At 46.0% G+C, this 19,065-nt stretch overlaps 1 protein-coding gene across 1 annotated transcript in view; it reads left to right on the top strand.

The window, feature by feature from the left end:
* The first annotated feature begins 18,448 nt into the window (after positions 1-18,448).
* Positions 18,449-19,065, top strand: part of SCML4 (Scm polycomb group protein like 4) — a 41,657-nt gene continuing 41,040 nt past the window's right edge. Inside the window, exon 1 of the mRNA XM_057390122.1 lies at positions 18,449-18,619. Coding sequence (XP_057246105.1) covers positions 18,464-18,619 — 156 coding nt within the window. The 5' untranslated portion in view covers positions 18,449-18,463. The remainder of the gene's footprint in view (positions 18,620-19,065) is intronic.

Below are 19,065 nucleotides of genomic sequence, written 5' to 3'. Positions count from 1 at the left end.
CCCTACTGTAGAATATGGGATGGTTTAACTAATTTAAGTTGAATCATGGAAGCTGGACTTCACTGATCCTTGTGRGTCCCTTCCAACTCYATATTCCATGAATCTATSATTTTAATTCCCTAGAATCACCGCTYTTTGGTGGGCTCTGCCCAGAGGTGCTCGGGGCTCCTTTCCTGCAGGGAACTGAACTCACATCACTGAGTCCAGCCCGTATTTCTCCCGCTGCTTTGGGAACACCCAGGGTACTTTCAGTTGGAGACCTAGGCGCGCTTTCCTCCTGCAAATGGCAGGGAACCCATGCACACCTGACAGGCAAAAGGGGTAAAAGAACATTTAGGGTAAGGAAAACCTTCAGGAAATAGTTGATATGAGAGCAAGGCAGCAATGATTCCTGTTGAAAAGTGAAAGAGAGGAAATGTTGATATTTGTTAACACTGAAGTCAGCAAAGCCCTGTTTTCTTCAGGGGATTTTAGTTCACTTTCATAAACGATACTCAATGGCCACGTTGTGTCTTAAAAAAAAAAAGTGACAAAGAGAAAAAATGCCCCAATAGCCTAAAATCCTGCCCCACTTATTTCCTTAAAGCATTAAATTGGTGCAAAGGAGGAGTCAGCTTTATTAATATAAAACACTCCCAGCTGATTTCTCCAGCTGACCATTAAGAGCAGCTACAGTGTTAAACAGGTGATGGCTCTCCACAGTGAGAATGAACAATAATTGGTTTACTTATGCAAAGAAAAATATTACAGGCTCACCTTGGAGGAAAAAATTAATTACATGTATTAATTCTGTCATAACAAGTTGCCTCATGAGGAACTGGTTTCCTGTACAAAGGAAGCAAAATTTTCTCTTCATTTCCCTGTATATTAGAAAAGAAACTTGATTCAAAATTATGTGTCAGAAGATTAYGYGCTGCTCTGCTGAACAGAATCGTGATATATTGGTGTACTGAAGGTACTGGCTAATCTACTATTGACTAATAAAATTGAAAAGAATTTATAATCTAAGTTAACATCTTTGCACCAAGTTTTTCTGTTGAGGAGAATGAAGGAATTAACAAAATAAAAGATGAGGTGCAGGGAAGGTGGAGTTAAAATTCATTAATTAAAGATCTAAACTTATGATGTTACTTTTTTAATAAAGCCTTATTAAAGATAATGAACCTGTAAGTCATTCATTAAGATTGACTGTTCCCTTTAGGAAGTAGTGTAAATTTGGCTTGAATAAAGGATTGCCCAGAGAGAGTCTGGATGTGTAATTATATTCCACTGAAGGATGAATAATTCCTCTTGAACTGAGCAATTTGTTGTTGCCCTGCAGTTTGTACTGCCCTCACCTGTGAGGGTGATTCTCACTATACAGAAGAATCAGTGCTATAAATGCCAGCCTTTTCCTTTCCCCTGTAAGAGTTTGTCACTCTGTGCACTTTGGGTGTGAGATGCAAGGGATGGGGTTTCCTTTCAGTGGAAAGGGAAAATTCCTGGCAGTCCAGCTGGGAATACGCCTCTGGTTTCGTGCTCCTTTTCCCTGGCATGTGCACGGATGCCGGTGTGCTCGGCATTTGAAATGTCAGCCTGGCAAAAGCCTTTGCAGGGCCCAGCTGTTGCTCTCGTTGCTTCGAGTATTTTTACACACGGGGCTCCCAGGGGTGTTTGCTGGCATTTTCTKTATTTATGACAGGTGTGACTGAGCTGGATTGTTCAGAGCTGTGCCCTGAATTGCTCTGAGTGCTTTATTTACCCTACTCCTCTCAGAGGCACTGCTCCCCATGCCCCACCCCAGGCCCTGGGTGCTCATACAGCTGTGCTGCAGCTGGAACAGYAGGGAAGGGGCTGTCCTGGGCACAGGGAGGGCGAGGGCCAAGGTCTCCCACCTCAGCACAGGGTGCCAGGGAGTGGTGGCAGCTCAGCTGCTGGACTTGTGCTGGCACTTGTCTTTCTAGATGCTTTCCCAGGGAGAACTACAGCGAGTTAATCCCGCAGCATATGCAGGGATAGGTGATTCCTTGGGGCATCCTCTGTGGTTGCAAGAAGCTTGTAAAAAATCAGTGTTTCTTGTGACATTCCCTGCCTTTTGCTGAGGGAGGGGTCTAYGAGAGCTGCCCTACATTTCTGTTGTGTTTAATTAATTGTGTTTAATTAATATCTTTTCTTATGATGCTTGCCTCCATCTCTCCGTGCTTCCGCTTGTGTGTCAGTGGTGCGAGGCAGGTACCAAAAGATGTATTTTACTTGGTGGGAGGTGCAGGGAAGGTATTATCAGATGCTTTCTGCTTTCAGCCCATCTTCCTGCAGGTGTCACACACCTGAAGCTGCAATAAAAGAGCTGTGAGTTACACDGAACTAACCATGTCCCCAAAACGCAGGATAAGTCCTTGCTGACCTGAGAGCCTGTTAGCAGCACTGGCCCCATTGATTTCTGCCTTCCTGCCTGCCAGGAAGGACACTGCAGACACTTGAGTGGTTTTAACCCAAGACCTTGTCTGGCATCACAGGCAGATTYATTGAGAATTATGGTAGTTGTCAACCTGAGAGGCTCCAGTGTGTGTTTAGGCACAGGGAATGTGTCACTCAAACACTCATTCTATCAGGACACAAGAGAGGAAAGGTGGAAATTACCAGGGATAACCTCCGGTCTAGTTTGCTGGTTGTCCTGTTGCCACTTCCTGTCCCCTTGCCAAAGTTATCCTTTAGCTATCTGGTATCCCTTGCCCCACAGAGCAGCCTRAATTTGGGGCAGGATGGGCAGAGCTGAGCCATGAGATGAGCACTGCACCTTGCAAGCAGCAGCAGGGGCTCTCCTGGGRAGGTGTGAGGGGCAAAAGCTGCTTYCYRGCAGGACCTCTGTTTTACAGRATCAGTGTGTAAAATGATCTGATTTCCAAAGCACACATCACAGGTCTGCAGCCATTGAGACCTGCGGGCACTCTGGGGAGAAAAGATGACTGGAAGCAGGAGCAAAGATCTGGGAGGGATCTTCAAACCTGGCCAGAGATGGTGCTCGRGTAGAAGAGACTTTGAAAGGAGAGRCAGGAACTGGAAGGGCAAAAGGGAGTTCTGGGGTTTTAGTTAAGGACAAATCCAAAGGGCAATATTGCAAGTAGAGATTCCATATTACAGAACCAGAGAGACTGCGAGGTTTTCTTTYRTTTCTGCTATCAKTTTTATTTGGAGCTGAGCTGCCACRCTGCCAGGCTCTGGCTCTGCAGGGAAATGCCTGCACACCCTCAATGCTGTGCTCTAAAGCTTGGACAGATGCACCAGCCCAAAGCCAACACAGGGATTTTGGGAGGACTTCAAGGGTTTGTTGGTGACTGTGTGAAAAACCCAATAGCACCAATAGGATTGCATCCCAGCAGATGATGTGGGGTCTAATGRTAGATAAGACCTTTTAACATTTGTATCTGCATATTTCCATGAGTTTGTGTGTGCATGGGAATTATCCTACTGAACTGTGCAATAGAGATAGAGAATTTTTCCTTGTTCTCTRTCTGAGAGAATGAAATGAATCAGTRTTATTTCATTTATTAYCCCTAGGAAGAAATATCTTGTGGAGGACACGTGTTGTGGAGGACACATCCATTTGGCATGGCATCTTAAAAATCATGCACAGGCAACTGAAGGAGGAGTTCAGTAAYAACCTGATGCATTTTTAAGATCTGTTTCCCATAGAAGATGTCTGTTTTCTTCCTCAGAAAGGCACAGAGCTGCTGAGACCTCTTGTTTTGCAAATGCCCCGTGCAGATTCTCGAGAGAGMATCTGTGAGAAGGAATGGCACAAAAAGGTCTCCCTTCTCTTTCCTGCACCAGTGACAGTAAAGGAAGGGCTCACATTTTGGTGCTGGGAAAAGGKAGCTGTGGGGGTCCCCATCTTCTCAAGGTGGGGATGTTCCCTTCCTGCAGCTTGTGCAGCTGCCAAGGAGGTGGTGAGTGAGTGAGCAGGGATGGTGAAAGGCCCTCCTCCATCCCTGAGGGACAGAAGGGACACCAGTGCCACTGTCAGGCAACGGCAATGCAACAAATAGTGTTCAGTGCAGATGTGTAGTAAAGACACACACAGAGTAAAAACAAATAGAAGAGAGGATGTCTTCAAGAAACTGTTTATGATCTTTATTTATGTACATTCGGAGAYGCAGTACCCTGTTGCCTTAAAGAAATGTTTATAGCATTTATCTCCCAATTTAATCTGGCAGCCTCCATCTATTTCCCTGTAAACGATGAATGAGATGTGCCTAGTAACTATCTCTTATGGCTCAGTAAATACTTGAATTTATTTGCATATTAAGTTGGCCACGTTTATATTGCTCTCGCTAAATGCAGCAACACGAACTACAATGCAGAGGAGGCTCGTGGGCCATTAATGTGCCGAGGATTTATGTGAATCACTCCCTTTAACATTAATGGAAGTTATCTGCACAAATCGCCTTSCAGTGGGGGAACAGACCATAATGTATGTAAATACATATTACTCACTGCTGTTTAGTTATTCAAGAGGACGCTTAGCAATCTAAAGCGCTGCTCTGGTGCTGATTTACGAGCAGTTTTCCTTAAAACGCATGAAGAGAGGGTGCTGTTGTCGTGTCGGTTGTTGTGCTGCCTCTGAACTGGCACACATTTGGAGGTGGTTGCAGTCCCTCAGGCTTTAGCAGGACACAGAGGAGGGAAGTTTTTCAGGGTTAGGTCCTTTCTGACCTGGTGTTTCACATGGGAGTGAGGGCAGTKCTGCTGGGTGGGAGACAAGAGCTGGGAGAGGATGGGTTCCTCTGTCCCTGTTAAGCTTCCAGTGTGGCTGGGAGTGTTCCCCATTTCCCACCCAAAGGCTCTGCTGTGTGCTCCGATGCTGCAGCTTTTCAGGAGGGGTTGCCATGACCCTTCTGGCTTTGTCAGGCTTGGCCCTCCTGCTTCACTCTTTTGCCTGGGAATTCCCATTAATGCAGGTCAGTGAGYAGCATGGCTGAGCTCTATCCATCTRTGTGGCTTAGGGTGYCTCCCTTCCYACAAAAACGGATGTCCCCCTGCACACCAGGAGTTTTCCCTGGAGCCCCCAGGACTGGTCCTGCCTCACTGCAGAGGCTGCAAACATGGGCAAGGTGTGCTCTGGTAAAAGTCCTGCTGCACCCTCAGCTTGGCTCCAATACGTTTGGACACACGTTAATATGTTGTGTTCCTCATGGGATTGCTGTAGCTCTATCAGGCCACTGAAGTTAATCCTGTGCAAATATCCTTCCCTCCCAGAACATGGGCTTCTTGGGGGATGCTAAAAAACAGAAAGAAGAAGAAGAAACAGAGCTTTTCTCTAAGAAACAGAGCTTTTCTCTTCTTAATAGTTGACTAGTTGATAGTAGATTTGCTCTGAAACAAAAAAAAAAAAAAATCAACTGATCAGGCTGATGGGACTGACCACAAGGTTGCTATTTCAGGCTGCTCCCTGCCCCTTCATGATCACAGGTTTGTGTTTTCTACACCTGCACTTGTGAGCTCAGGTGTTTCAGGGCACCCTGCAGCAGACCCAGTACCGTGCTGGTGGCCTGTGCCAGTCTCTGGGATGGTTACTTTGGGATGGAGCTATGGGGTATGGGGAGAGACACCTGGAAGAAACCTGCAACTTCAGAGACATTTTTCTTAACAAGAATATTAGAGATGGTGAAATTCCTTCCATCTCAGCTGTTTTGGGATTTATATTAAATTTACCTGCCAYAGTTGTTACCTATGATTTCTAATTAAATGAGGTTATTAAACTGGGAGACAATACTGCAAAAATTATGATTCATTTTTTTATCTTTACCCATTATTTTTACACACCTAGCAGCGGCAGCCTCTGCTGACAGCAGGGACTGACGCAGAGATGGCAAAGAAACTCGGGGATCTGTCTTTGTCAAAAAGAAAGATCTGCTGAGGCGAGCTACCATTAACCTTGTGCCAGGGCTTTTGTCTCCCTGTGAACTTAGAACATGTGGAGCAAAAGGGTCTGTCCAGGGAAAGGYTGATGTTTAGTGTTGGATTTAGCGGGGCTGGGTTAGCAGTTGGACTCGATGACCTCTGAGGTCTTTTCCAACCAAAATGTTTCTGTGATTGTGTGCTGCAGCTATTTATTTACCTGGGTAGGCAGTAGGCTGCCATAGGGAGGAGAAAATGAAGGGTGGTCAGGGTATGTGATGTGGAGGTAGGAAGGCAGGAACATCCTCCTCTGTGAGATGGGGAGAGCGGGGCTGATTGAGATTTCTGGTGGGTGATTTATTCTAATTAATTTGGAAGCTGGTGTGTTCTCTCGAAGTCATTAATTTCTAGCTCCGCAGACASGGAGTTCTCCTGCAGAGGGACATATGAGAGGGGATGATGGGCACACAGAATCCCACCCTCCTGCCTGGGTGGAAGCTTCAGAGCAGGCAGGGAGCTGGGAGAAGAAAGACAGGAGGCTCCAGCCCCTCTTTGTGTGCTCAGGGACTCAGAGCACGACTCAGAGAGCGCAGCTGACAGCAAAGCCCTGCGGGAGGCTGTGCCAAGGGAAATGGGYCCTGGGGCCAAAGAGGGAGAGAGCTTTCCAGAGAAGGCAAAAATTGCCATKCATGCCCATCTGTGTGCTTTAAGGYCTCACACGAGCTGGTTTTCCCCAGAATAATGTGAGGTTACAGGGACACGTAACACAGAGGTGTGACAGCAAACAGGGCCGTGTGTGCCACTGGGTTATTCCACTGTAATGCCAGCTGCAGGGACATTACAGCCATGGGGACACTCCTGCCTGGCACTTGACCAGCAGAGGAACTGGAAATGCTAACCATGGTCTTGCTGTGTACCCAGCCTGTGTCCCAGGCTGCCATTGCAATCCTAATTACTGTTCAATGAAGAAGTGTGGCTGGTCAGAGGTATTGTAATTATTTATTATTAGTAGGTCCAGGAGACCGCATGCTACCATTCATTACCTTTTTTTTTTTTTTTTTTTTTTTTTTTTTTTTTTAACACAGGAATAAATGGCAACAGAATAAATAAATAAAGTCAGCCTCTGAAAAGGTCACATTTGCCTACAGTCACAGTCCATATGCCAGTTTCTTATGCTAATTTTGGGACAGTGAAAAGCCTGACACTCTGGTCATGCTGCCTGGTGACTGCTCGAGGGGGCAGCTCAGGTTGGTCAGAGCAGGTGCCTTAAAGCATCAGAAGAGAAAAGATGGGCTGGGAAGGCCAAGAGACCCTGCTTCATAAGGGAATGTAAAATTAGGAGGAAGTGGGAGGAAAATTAAACAAATGAATTCTGAAATCTCATCAGGTACTCAGGAGGTTTCAGTCATCATGTGCTGTGGATGGCACTGTGCAACAGCCCCTTGCAGGCTCCCWGCAATTGCAGAATATCTCTCTAAATGAAGTATGTTAAAACTATCTGTTCCCAGAGATGATAAGGGAGCAAAGAAAATTGCAGGGGAAATAGGATAAACTCTGAGTAGAAAAAATGGCTTCAGACAAAAATTTTGGGATGATGACATTGGTGGTATTGGATCCTGCATGAAATACATCACAAGAGACTAAATCYGACTTTGGACTTTGAGATGCAGAGAAAGGAGTTTGCAGTGGGTCACTTTGCCTGTTCTACTCTGGGCATCTGAAACACCCCATCCACATTTAGGGACAGCCTTGGCTTTTCAAGAGAGACACAGAAGCTTTTTAATCTGCCTTTTCCTTTCCTTTGCAATATCACAGAGATTTCATGAAGAGATACATATTAATTATCTAAAAAACTGCTCCAGAAGGTTTATAATCTGTCCATAAGTGATGTGGTCACACACACAAACAATGAAAAAGGATGACTTATCTCCATCAAATGTGACCATCCCTTACAGAGGGGCAGGCAGAATGAACTGTGACCCTCAGGTGTTTTATCTGTCTTATCATCATTTGTGCTTTCTCACTGGCAGAAAAAAAAGAGGCTAAAAGCTGAAATGTTTTRTCAAACAGTTTTGAAATGACTTTGCAGGGAAGCAATGTGCCTGGGGAATGGAGGGGCTTTGTGAAGGTGTTTGGATTAGGGGAATTTGTGGGATGGGGGAGCAGAACAGCTCACCCTTCTGCCCAGGGCTTGTGCAGGCACCCTGAGTCCTTCTCACCAAGTGCCCACCGTGCTTGGCAGGGGTTGGAGGGAAGTCTCCCTTCCTGAGGAAAGGCAGGTGCCACCAGTCATGGCCATGTGTTGCTTCTCCAGTGGTTCTTACACTGGGACTKTTCTCAGACTGAGCCCTCCTGAGCAGCTCCAGAGCTCCCTGAGTATGGAAATCTCTGTGGCACACTGGAATCTGCTGCCAGGCTCAGGTTGCTCTGTGCCTCAGTCTGTGCATGGAGTGATTTCCTCCTCAGCAGCCCCTGGTATCTCCATAGAGCTGTGAGGAGCTGTCTTTGCTACCTGAATTGTTGTCCCAATTAGTTAAAAGAAATGTAGCCARCAATGGAAGACATTGCCATTCTAGAAAACTCTTGCCAATTTTGTGACACTGACAGAAAATACGTAAATAATGACATCCTGAGAACCAGTAAACAATTCAAGGCATGGTGGGAAAAAAATTCCTGTGTGCAAGGGCTGAGTATGTAATGCAAGCTCTTCCCTGCTCCCACAGAGCCCTRTCCCAGAGGTTTAAGCTGTACTGCAGGAGCACATGAGCCTTCTGCTGGTGCTCTGTGTTTGCTCTCACCAGCCACTGTCAGAATCACACAAGGGCCAGACTCTGATTCTGTAAAATGTCTGCAAGCTTTGTGTTAGCTGCCCCTGGATCTGGTTTGGAAGTGTGCCTTCTACTGACAGCCCCTTGCAAGCACAAACCAATCAAAATTAATTCAGAGGGACCTTTCTTCTGGGGTGTGTGTTTTTAAAGAGCAGCAAAAGCAGACTTTTAATCAGCACAATTTTGCAGAATCTATTGCTGAAGGTATGCAGACTCTGACACATTAGCCAGCTGGAGAGGTTTTGCTCTGAATATTGAGTTTCTAGGTGATGAAAACAGGGTTGTTGCCAAACACAATGTAAAAWCCATCTAGAAAATAGAAAATGGTGGTTTGCTGGAGGATGAGATGGATCAAAACAGTTCTGAAAAGTGAAGGTTATATATTTATTTAGATAATGAATTACAGAAACAGTGAAACAGGTGAATTTAACTCTAGAGTGCTGAGTCCTTTAATAATCAGCCCCAGTTAGCATACTTTGGTCCCCAGTCACAATCAGTTGTTCCTGGCTAACCCACTGCATGATTCTCATGGTTCAGTCTTAGGTCCTGATTATTTTGCCATTTCCCAGCACACTTTTATCCCAGATGTATCTAATCTGCATTTTGAGAGCCACCTGCAGCCTCCCCCAAAAACAGATCCATGTCCAGGCAGAGGGCAAGGCTGTGAGCAGCCACAGCTCACCTTCCTAAGAGGGGTGTGCCAGGAAAAAAAATCACAGCTGATGGCCTGAAACATTCCCACCAGGCACTGCCAGCCTGCCTAGTGATCCCTTCAGCACCARAGTTTTTCTTTCAGAGTGGGAAGCAGTAGCAGTGGGGTTCCCAAACAGTCCTGGCTGCTGCACCAAGCTCTAGCAAGAAATGCACATGCTTTCCTTATTCCTGAACTTAATTATTAAATTAATATCCTTTTATTTATTCTGTCCAATTAAAATGTGATTTGAATATAAATGCATCTCTCATGCATGGAAGAGGAAGCTTTCAGCATCTTCAGAATCTGTGGTCCCTGAAATCTCCAAAGACAGAAACATGAGAGCTACTCCAGTTTATGCCAGAAAAGGATGAATCTTTTATAAGTATTATTCCTCAAAATGTAATATAAAAGTGCTTCAGATCCCTACAGAATAAAGTTAACTTTATGTGAGAAATGTGTGAAATTCCTGCCCTCTGTCCAAAAAAAAAAGCTATTTCCCTGTTGTCTTCTGTAATATCAGTTCTTCAGATTTAGGGGGCGAATTTATTTCCTGGGACAGATATCTGTGGTGGGCACATCAGCTCATTTCACCACCCTCAGGATTCCAGGACAGGGGATTTTGAGAGGGTGTTTTTAGCAAAACAAAATGGCACCTGTGCATACACACAGGTGTGTAAAGCTGAGGCAGGAGGTCTCAGGGCAGAGAGAGGAGGGGTCCAAGCTGTTTTTCTGGGATCTTGTCTTGCAAATGGTAACCCACAGTCTGAGGCAAAGACCTGCAAGTGTTTGAACACCACCCACTGCTGCAACTCACCAAGGCTGGACACTGAGCCCAGGCACTGCTTTTCTTCTTGTTTCTCTGCAATATCAGTGGGGCTACTAGCTGGACATCAGACAGAGAGAGAAGGAAGGGMTTGCCTTTGCTTTGTCCCTTTCTTGTGCACATTTGGCTGGACCACCTCAGCAGAGTGAYCCCTGCCACTCACGTGGCCTCACCGCATCCATTTTTCCCATCTTTCCTTTGGTGCCCTGCCTGTGCTCTCTCACTCTCCATAAAGTTTCATTCCCCCAACTCTCTGCTACTCATCTGCAACAAAAACGTCAGGCCAAATGAAGAAAGGTAAGATCAGGAGGCGAGGCTGGCCTCGGCTGCTCCTGGGGGTCCCATTCTCGCCTGGGTTTTCGAGTTCTTCTGGCTCATTAAGCAAACCTGAGTGAGAAGGGGCACRCAGCTACTGCTCTACCTGCTGTCACCAGGGTGCTATCCTTCAAAAGAACAMCTCCTCAAGGACAGCACTGTCACTGCTGATGAATTTAACTTTAAAAAAATAATCAGGCTCTAAGAAGACGCTRGGAACCATTTTCCCTTTCTTTTGCTCTTAGTAACAACAAAAGGTGCAGACACCATCAATACCTTTTGTCTGGATTTTGAAGAATCCTGTGGTTTTTCCTACCAGCTCCCYGTCTCTTCATTAGGGCAGCCAGAAGGTGAGAGGGAGAAGAGGGCAGGACATGGCACAGACACTGCTTGAATGATGCCCAGTCCTCTCCCACCCAGTKCAGCGACTGAAAAATACCAGGACTGCTCTCAGCACCTGAAGGACAAATCTGCTGCAGTCTTCTGCCACTCCTGAGCCAGGAGCAGCCTGCAAAGTATCTGTGGCAGAAACAACGCTGGGTTTTTGCTGCACAGAGACACGTTTGCAAGAGTAAAAAGGTGCTTCCTTGGTTTAACTCAGTTTGATTTGGATCCTCTGGAAAATTATTTTATAAAGCGCTATGCAATTGCTATGGCAGGGTAACTTTCAGCACATGTTGGAGACATGAAGGTGGAAAGAGTTGAAAACAGCTGCCAAAAGAAWTGTGTCATTTTCCAAGATGTGAAAGCCAAGCAGCAGAGTGCCACCCTTGCACAGATTGGCCGCTGTGCTTCCTCCAGCTCCCATGGGGCAGGACACAAAGTCAATCCCAGCGTTTAAAAGAACAGCCCCAGAGAGGTTCCCGAGAAAAGGAGAAAAGGGTGCTTGGTTTTCTATAGAATGGTGACATCGATGACCCGTAATTGCCTGGTTCTGGTGTCTGAGAGGGTGTCAGGTCTCATAAAGGTTTTTTTCCCAGCARCAAAATTTTTCAATTGTGTATTCTGCTCTCATTGTCTCTCAAGAGCACAACTGGGGTCTCAAAGGTCTGTCTTGCACACATTTCCTCTACACCTGCAAGCCTTTGCACCCCTTGCTCCATTTGTGCTCCATTTGTCTGTTTGAAAAAAGTCAACAAGTTCCAAACTCATGTGAAGAGTGAAGGAGAGCGTGAGTCTGTGAATACATGAACTCTTACTCTGCAGGAAAGTAGACTAAACAAATAAACCAACATCTTGGCATGCATATCTCAGGCACAAAGTGATGTCACTGAAGGAAAACTGTCATCTCCCACAGTGTCACTGGCTGACATGGTGGCTCCAGGGCAAGGTACACGAAGTCTATACAGTGATGGATGACAGTGTAAGTTGTTTTGGAAGCTGCAACTCCTTTCAGTTCTATCAAGGAGAGTGAAATTCCTTCTGTGCTACAAGACGATGACAACGAGAGACTACAACTCACTAGAAATCCATGACTTTAGAGTCCAGACCATAAACACCTTCACCCCTCTTGTACCCATGTGCAGTTTTTGCTGCAGCAGTGTTCTGTGTTGGGAAAAGTCACAAATTCCTCTTTTGAATACCTAAGGATCAATCTTCTTGGGAGTGCCTTCAAGCAGAAAACGCGTTTGCATTTTCTTCAGCTTTTCTAAACTGCTTGTGGGAATGTCAAAAACATAAAATAGTGGGCAAAAGTAAACCTCTCAAGGAACTATGGGGGTAAATGTGTGAATTTATCCAAATGAGAGGTACTAAAACATTTTGCTCACCTTTCCTTGAGTGTGGCAGTGGTTGGGTATGGGTGATGGGAGTGTGAGTAGCCTGGATCCTGTCATCAGCTGCCCTTGTCCCAGGCAAGTTGCTTTGCATGTCTGGCTCTCTTCTGGCCCCAAGGTGCTGTGGGACTTGTGGGAGAAAGGAGACATTGAAAGGATTGTAAATTCCTAACCTGGAACCTGACAAGGAAGCTAAAAAAAGCCCAGGGATCTCATCTTTCTTAACCAAAAAGCTTGGATTTCCACTTCCAAAAAGGCAATTCTTTCCTCTGCAATGCAATGTACTATTAACCAGGAGCACAGCAAACACAGAACTGGCYCCTGCACATGGGCATGAGTGACCAAGGGTGGGATTCACACGGGCATTGTTGATATCTAGACATGAGTTTATTTTTTCTGGACCCTTTTATAACCAGAGAAGCAAGCATACATAGGATATTATAAACTTCACCCCAGTGCCAGGTATAAAACAGACAAGTCAAACCCAGCTTTTAGAAATGAGATAAATTCTGATTCAAGACATCTAAATACAGGTACCTAGAAGGAAGGGACAAACTGGACCTGATCAGTGGACCCTGGAGCCACTGAAACCATGACAAACTGCATTTATATCTGCACAGCTGAATGATTTCACACCTCCAACCATATTGGCCACATCTCCACTGACACCAAGGGAGGTCAAACATCCAGCACCCATAAAGACACCTCTGTCTAAGTGTTTAAATGCAGGCATTTAGGTGTCTTAATCTGTTACTGAATTACTCCCTACAGCTAAGTCTTCCTGTCTAAAACAGTCATCTAGTGCCATCTTAGATGACCTGAGATGTGTAAGACATTTTGGCAGATGTGACATAGGGTATCACATTAAAATGACCAGAGGCACCTTTACTGAGGTGAAGATAAAATGGGGTTTGAAATAAGGTGGGATAAATCTCATTTTTGGTTCCCAAAAGCTAGCACAGATATTTGTGTTGTGTTTTTTTTTTCTTGAATGATTGATTTGGGAAAATAGGCCTGTCTACTTACATCCTGTTGGCTGGACAGTGTCAAGAGTTTTGTATAGAAATTCTCTTCCTGGGATCAAAATGGGCAAGAGAGTCCCTCWGAGAATCAGCTTCTCATTTCAATCCCAAAGCAATAGGCAAGAAAAGAGGTTTGCAAATCACTGTAAAAGAACTTTGTGCCACAGATAAAAATTATCCTGACCTTTCTTTGAGCAATGGTGAAATGGGTGTTCACCATGAGAGGTCATTAGGCAATCACATTCAGACATGCAGAGAATATTGGCTCAATGCTTTTATTAGCAAAAATTCCTACTGTCTGCTTCACTAAACTCTTACCTTTCATGTGTTCTGCGGCACTGCTTTGGTATTCACGATGAAGACAAGAGCGATGTCTCGTGTCCCTGAATACTCCCCAGGAGGAGCAGGCAGGTAGAAAGCTTGGCTTCCAGATCTGACAGCGCTTTTCTTTTTGCTCACCTACTCCTCAGACCATCATCTCTGAGCGGTCACAGTCAAAGGGCTGCCCTGCTGTGCGCAGAGAAAGAGAGGAAAATAGTCATGTTACTGACTGGAAAGCATCCCCTCCCTCTTGTTTAACARCATGATATTCCCCAGCAAACCTGCTTTCCTGAGCAACAGCTGAAGAAAAGACAGASAAGATCACAAGAAGTTTACCTGTTTTCCACATTCAGCTGTTGGGTATGTAGATGAGTGAGACATGAAGCTCTGCAGGAGTCAAGAGTTGGAGGCAGGGCTGCAAATGCTGACAGGCATTTGGTSATTCTGACTCCTGGGTGAGAGTCGTTCTGCAGCTGGGAGCAATGGGTTAAGAGGAGGGAAGGGCAATCTCCTTCAGCTGCTGTGGAATGGGCACATTTTCTACTTGACTGCACCCCTGCACCTTCCTTTAGCTTACAGCAGGAATAGCAGGCTCCTTCCCTATGTGTCATCCCCGTGCCAGCCCAGGCACAGGTTTGCATGCAATATGGTATAATCCAAGAGTAAATGATCATCCTGTGGAATTACTGATATAAAATTTAATGTGGTCTTTTTACCTTCAATCCTTGCAGTTACTGGAGTKCAGGTTAAAAGCCGCATTTATTGCAGACATTTATTTTTATTAGGGATGGACCTTTGCAGTCCATCAGAAGCGCTCAGCTTGGGAGGAAATGCACCGCAGCTCTCTCTGCTCTCAGTGTAGTTTCCAGCACGGCATTCTGCGTTGCTAATTGTGCAGCAATTGTGCAAGGCATGGATGGGGCAAAGTGTGGGCTGCTAGAAACATCCTGCAGATCACCAGGGTTGGCCTAGGGAATGTTTTCTCTCCACCCCTGGGGAGAAGATCAGATGGTTGCTGTGCTGTGCCTTTCCCAAGAGGGAAGGCTGCTGTGCACAGGTTGCTCCTCAGGATCCTCTGAAGTCACAGCAGAATCTCTGCTGCCAGAAGGGATGAGACTCCACCCTTCCTGCAGTGCTTGCCCAGGTGTCAAGGCAGGGGTGGTGTTTCCCAGCTGCCTCTTCTCTGGGATCTGATGGAGCAATGTGGAAGGCAGGGGTGGAAATCATATTTCCAGATGACAGTGTTTGAGAGGTAAGTAAGGAGAGGTTACTCTGTGCTTAGCCCCACATTAAGTGATGAGAGCCATAAATGTAGTTTCCTGCTGTTATTTTAAAATAAAAGTACAAAAGTGATAGACCCAGGTCAGACTGAACCCGCGCCATCCTTGGCTATCCGAAGCTAGTGCCTTTGGAAAAGCACAAGGACAGGGCACACATATGCTGATTTCCCTCCCAAAGCATTCTCCCGGGCTATTCGTACTACAGTGATTTCCTGAACTGAGGTGATGCCTTTATCAGTAGCCTGTAATTTGCTTCCTTGAATTTGCCCTCAAATTCCATCAAACCCTCACAACTTGCCTCGAACCCCGCGAGCTTTCCAGCGCCGTGCTGCAGGTCAAGCCCGGGCTGCGGAATGAGGAAAGTCATCCCAAGGTAACGCCCTGACTTTGCCGGGGGACAACCAGATGAGCCCCCGTGTCCCTCTGCCCTCTCTGGCCGTCCTGCAATTTGACTGCGTGTTTTTCCAGCCTGCCCAAGTGCTTCCTCCTGACTGTCAGGGAAGGTCGCGCTGTCAAAGGTCGCGCTGTCACCCCCACGGTCAGGCAGGGGCAGTTTTTGGGTGTCTGCGACCCTCCCCTGCTGCTGGGGAGCACCCTCGCCTCCCAGGATCTGCAGCAGTGTGACAGTAAATGCTACCAAAGGCACTCACATTCCCCTCAGCGCACGAGAAAGGAGGATCAAGTCACGGCTGGGTTTGTAATTAAATGTAATAACAACAGCTTGCATGCTCAAGTTGACAACATCTTTGCTGCATCAGTTCGAGTAGGTCCCGCTGAGATCCTTTTGTGCACAGTTCATCTGGGTCTTTGTGTGTCAGCACACGTGGTGAGGAGCTCTCAGAGGTTTTGCACAGTGCCACAAGTGTTGCCAGCAGAGAAGCAGGACTGTGTTTGCTGCAGTTTTGTGTTTGGCACAAAACTSTGATTGCTGATGGTTAGCGGCTTTCCTGACCGCCAGGTGTTTTATACTTCACCAGTTGCAAAAGAAAGCAACATTCCAGCCAAAGARGTGCCCTGGGTCAGGATCTCTTTTGCTTTGGGAGCTGATAACTCAGAGTTTCTGAGGTGCCACCAGCTACTTTTACATCACAGGATACAACACAGGCAGTGCAGTGTGGTGYTGAGTGCAGGTGCACAGCCCCTCTCACAGCCCCATGGCCACCAGTGGTCCCTTCTGCAGGAGCCACTCCCGTCCCCAAGCAAGGAGCAAACCTGGGCTGGCCTTGTCTTCCTCAGCCTCTGCCAAGCTCCTCTGCAAAGCTTTATCTTCCCAGGCTTTGTTTAAAGCAGACCAAAGTGCAGAGCTTGAAGCACTGGGCTTTCAGTATGGTTTTTTTTTTTGGTGCCAAATTCAGTGCAATTGTTGCATTTCCTTTCCCTGCTGAACTGTCTGACTGCCGACAGCCTGTAATGGAAGATCCTGGGAATGTTTTGTTTTGGGAGGTGGAAGAGACACTGAGGGTATCCTTCAGAAAGCACTTCAGGGAGGAAAATGAACGCTGCTGAAGACAGAAGGAAAGCAGTGATGTTTAGGATAGCCTTTCCATTTAACTCAYGCTGTGGCAAGCCTGATGCTTTTAACCCTGAAAGGACACTCTCTGCAGTCACAAGAGACTTTTCTTTGTTAAAAATCAGAGCACCATGGCAGGGTTTCCTGGGGGTCCTGAGCTGGCTGAGTGTGTCTGGAGAGCGAGTGCAGCCACAGTGGCTCTGGACGGTAAATCAAACGCTGCGAGTTTGCTCTGCCCTGATGTTGGACATTCAGTATTTGCAGGAGAGTTTCAGGAAGGTGGGGTTGAAGACTGGAAGTTTTATAGTCAATCTGTAAGTCCCACCATGTATRGTGGATCTCTCTGAACAGAGCAGATACCCCTAGAGTTATTGAAAACACAGTTTTTAGCATATTGCAAATTTATGCATTTACTGGAGGGAAGGGCTAGGAGCATTCTTCTTTTTAATCCTACAGATTGTGTAAACTACAGACTGGATAAGACCAGAAAAGTGGGTTTCTTTTTGGTTAGTTATGCTTACAAAGTTTTAACTAGGCATAACTTATTTGCCCTTGAAGCAAAGAAGCCCCCAGCTGCACGTACTTGTCACCAGAGTCCCCTACCAAGCGGAACCCTTCCCACTATGTAAGTGAGCAACCCTGATTTCATTCCCAGCAATACCAGCTCTGATTACCCTGGATTCTGAAACTGTGAAATTTGAAGTGCTCCGAGAAATGCGTAGATTTTATGGTTTATAGATTTTGTAAAAAATTGTAGTAATAAACAAACCTTTATTTGTTTTACATAGAGGATGCTCTTGAGCCACATTTTTAAATTCTCCCTGTAGCTGAGAGAGCTATGAGCTTGGTTTGCAAAAATCCCAGAAAGCAGGGAGTCTTCCATTGTCACTGGCCTGAGGGAGCTTGCRTTCGAGAACATTAGCCATTGCAAGGATTATCATAAAAGTATGGGATTGCTTAGAGCTTTATGTCTAGCAATGTATGCAGGCAGGACTGGTACTGCTGGTCTGCCCATGTGCAGGAAATCAAATTGAAAACATTTGAAACATATTTGAAAATTTGAAAACATATTTTTACACTTGTTTTTATTTTTTTTCTTAATTAACCTTTGTTGGTAGGTTATCCTTACTAGAAGCTGTGAAGAATGCTGTATATTCCCTTGGTACTCTGTGTATGGTTGTATATTTGTTTTCTTTATTAAAATCTGGACAGAAGAAAATGTCCCAGATTCACTCCATTACCCCTGCTCAGCTTCAGCAGCTGCCTGGAGTTGTGGTGAGGRAACTGCATTAATGGAGTACGTCCAAAAGCCCACTGCTGACATGCGTGGTGACAGATGTTATAAAACTGCAGAGGGGACAYGTTTGGCATTTACCCTCTAACGCAGCCACCTTGTGCTGGCAGCCTCTTGGTCCAGTGCAGCCTCCCCACCCAGGAGTGCTGCAGATGRAGAGGAGGAAAGTCCATTTTGGTATCGGTAGTACTTCTGAGGTGAGGCAGGGTTTGCAGAACCAAGAATTTGTGAAAAAAAAACAGGTTGGCAGGGACTTTAGGGGATCATCTCCTCCAAAGCCCTTCTGAAAGCAGGCACTGACTGATGGCTGCGAGCTCGAGCCTTTGTCACATTTATCTGCAGGATGCAGGGTCAAGGTGGCTGTTGTGGGATTCACCTCTCRGACATCTGCAGTAGAGATCTCACTACCTGAGCCAGCTCCCTCTACTGTRCTCATGGTCAGGAGAGAGGAATGGGAATGGCAAGGGTTTGGTCCAGCTCTAGAGAAGCTGAACCAGCTGTGGTCAGGTGAATCCCACCCAGGACCACACATCTGTGGTGAGTTTCTCCCTGCTCTGTGATCAGCGGTAACAGGAAAAGTGACAACATTGAAAGAACTGCCTTCAGGTTAAAAAAAACCACTAAAATCAAAATTGAATAAAGACTTGGTTTGGGTTATTATTTTCTCTCCCTGGGGCAGATGAGCCACCCACCGTGCCTGGATCCCAGCCTGGCTGCCGGAGAGATGCAGTCCCCCATGATGGCGGGGAGGAAGCGAGGGCGGCCCCCRCTCCAGCCAGCACCCATAAAAATGGGTGTTCACAACCTCTTCTCGGCGCCAGCCGGTGCTCTGCCAGTCATGAAGATCCCAAAGAAGAGAGGGAGAAAGCCTGGCCACAAGGTAAGTGACTACCACATTCCTTCTCCAACTTCTTCTGGTCTTCATACATTTTCTTATAAAATGTCAGCTGAAATGCAGGAACCGAGACAAACTGTCCAATGCTGAGGCAGAGCAATGAAAAAAAAAAAATCCCTTCTACCTGAGTTGGTAAAAAAAAAATCACAGAATCACAAGCTATGCTAAGTTGGAGGGGATCCATTAGGATCATGAGTCCAACTCTTGGTCCTGCACAGGACACTCCAAGAACCRCACCACGTATATTTTTGCAAAGTTTACAGCTATTTTAATTTGTTCTGTTTGAAAATAACTTGCCTCCCACAGCGTTGTGTGGGATGGCTGCACACCTTTGGGGAAGTGTTTCTCATTTGCAATTTTTTTCTTCTCTCGCTAACAATGATTAGAAATTGAACAAACTGAACAGAGAAAGAAAGGAGTATGGGARAGAG

This window comes from Malurus melanocephalus, unplaced genomic scaffold (assembly GCF_030028575.1).
Source record: "Malurus melanocephalus ecotype Western Australia unplaced genomic scaffold, MMel_1.1 scaffold_23, whole genome shotgun sequence".
NCBI lineage: Eukaryota > Metazoa > Chordata > Aves > Passeriformes > Maluridae > Malurus > Malurus melanocephalus.
Note: the sequence above shows the minus strand (reverse complement) of the source record. Positions and strands in the feature narration are given on the sequence as shown.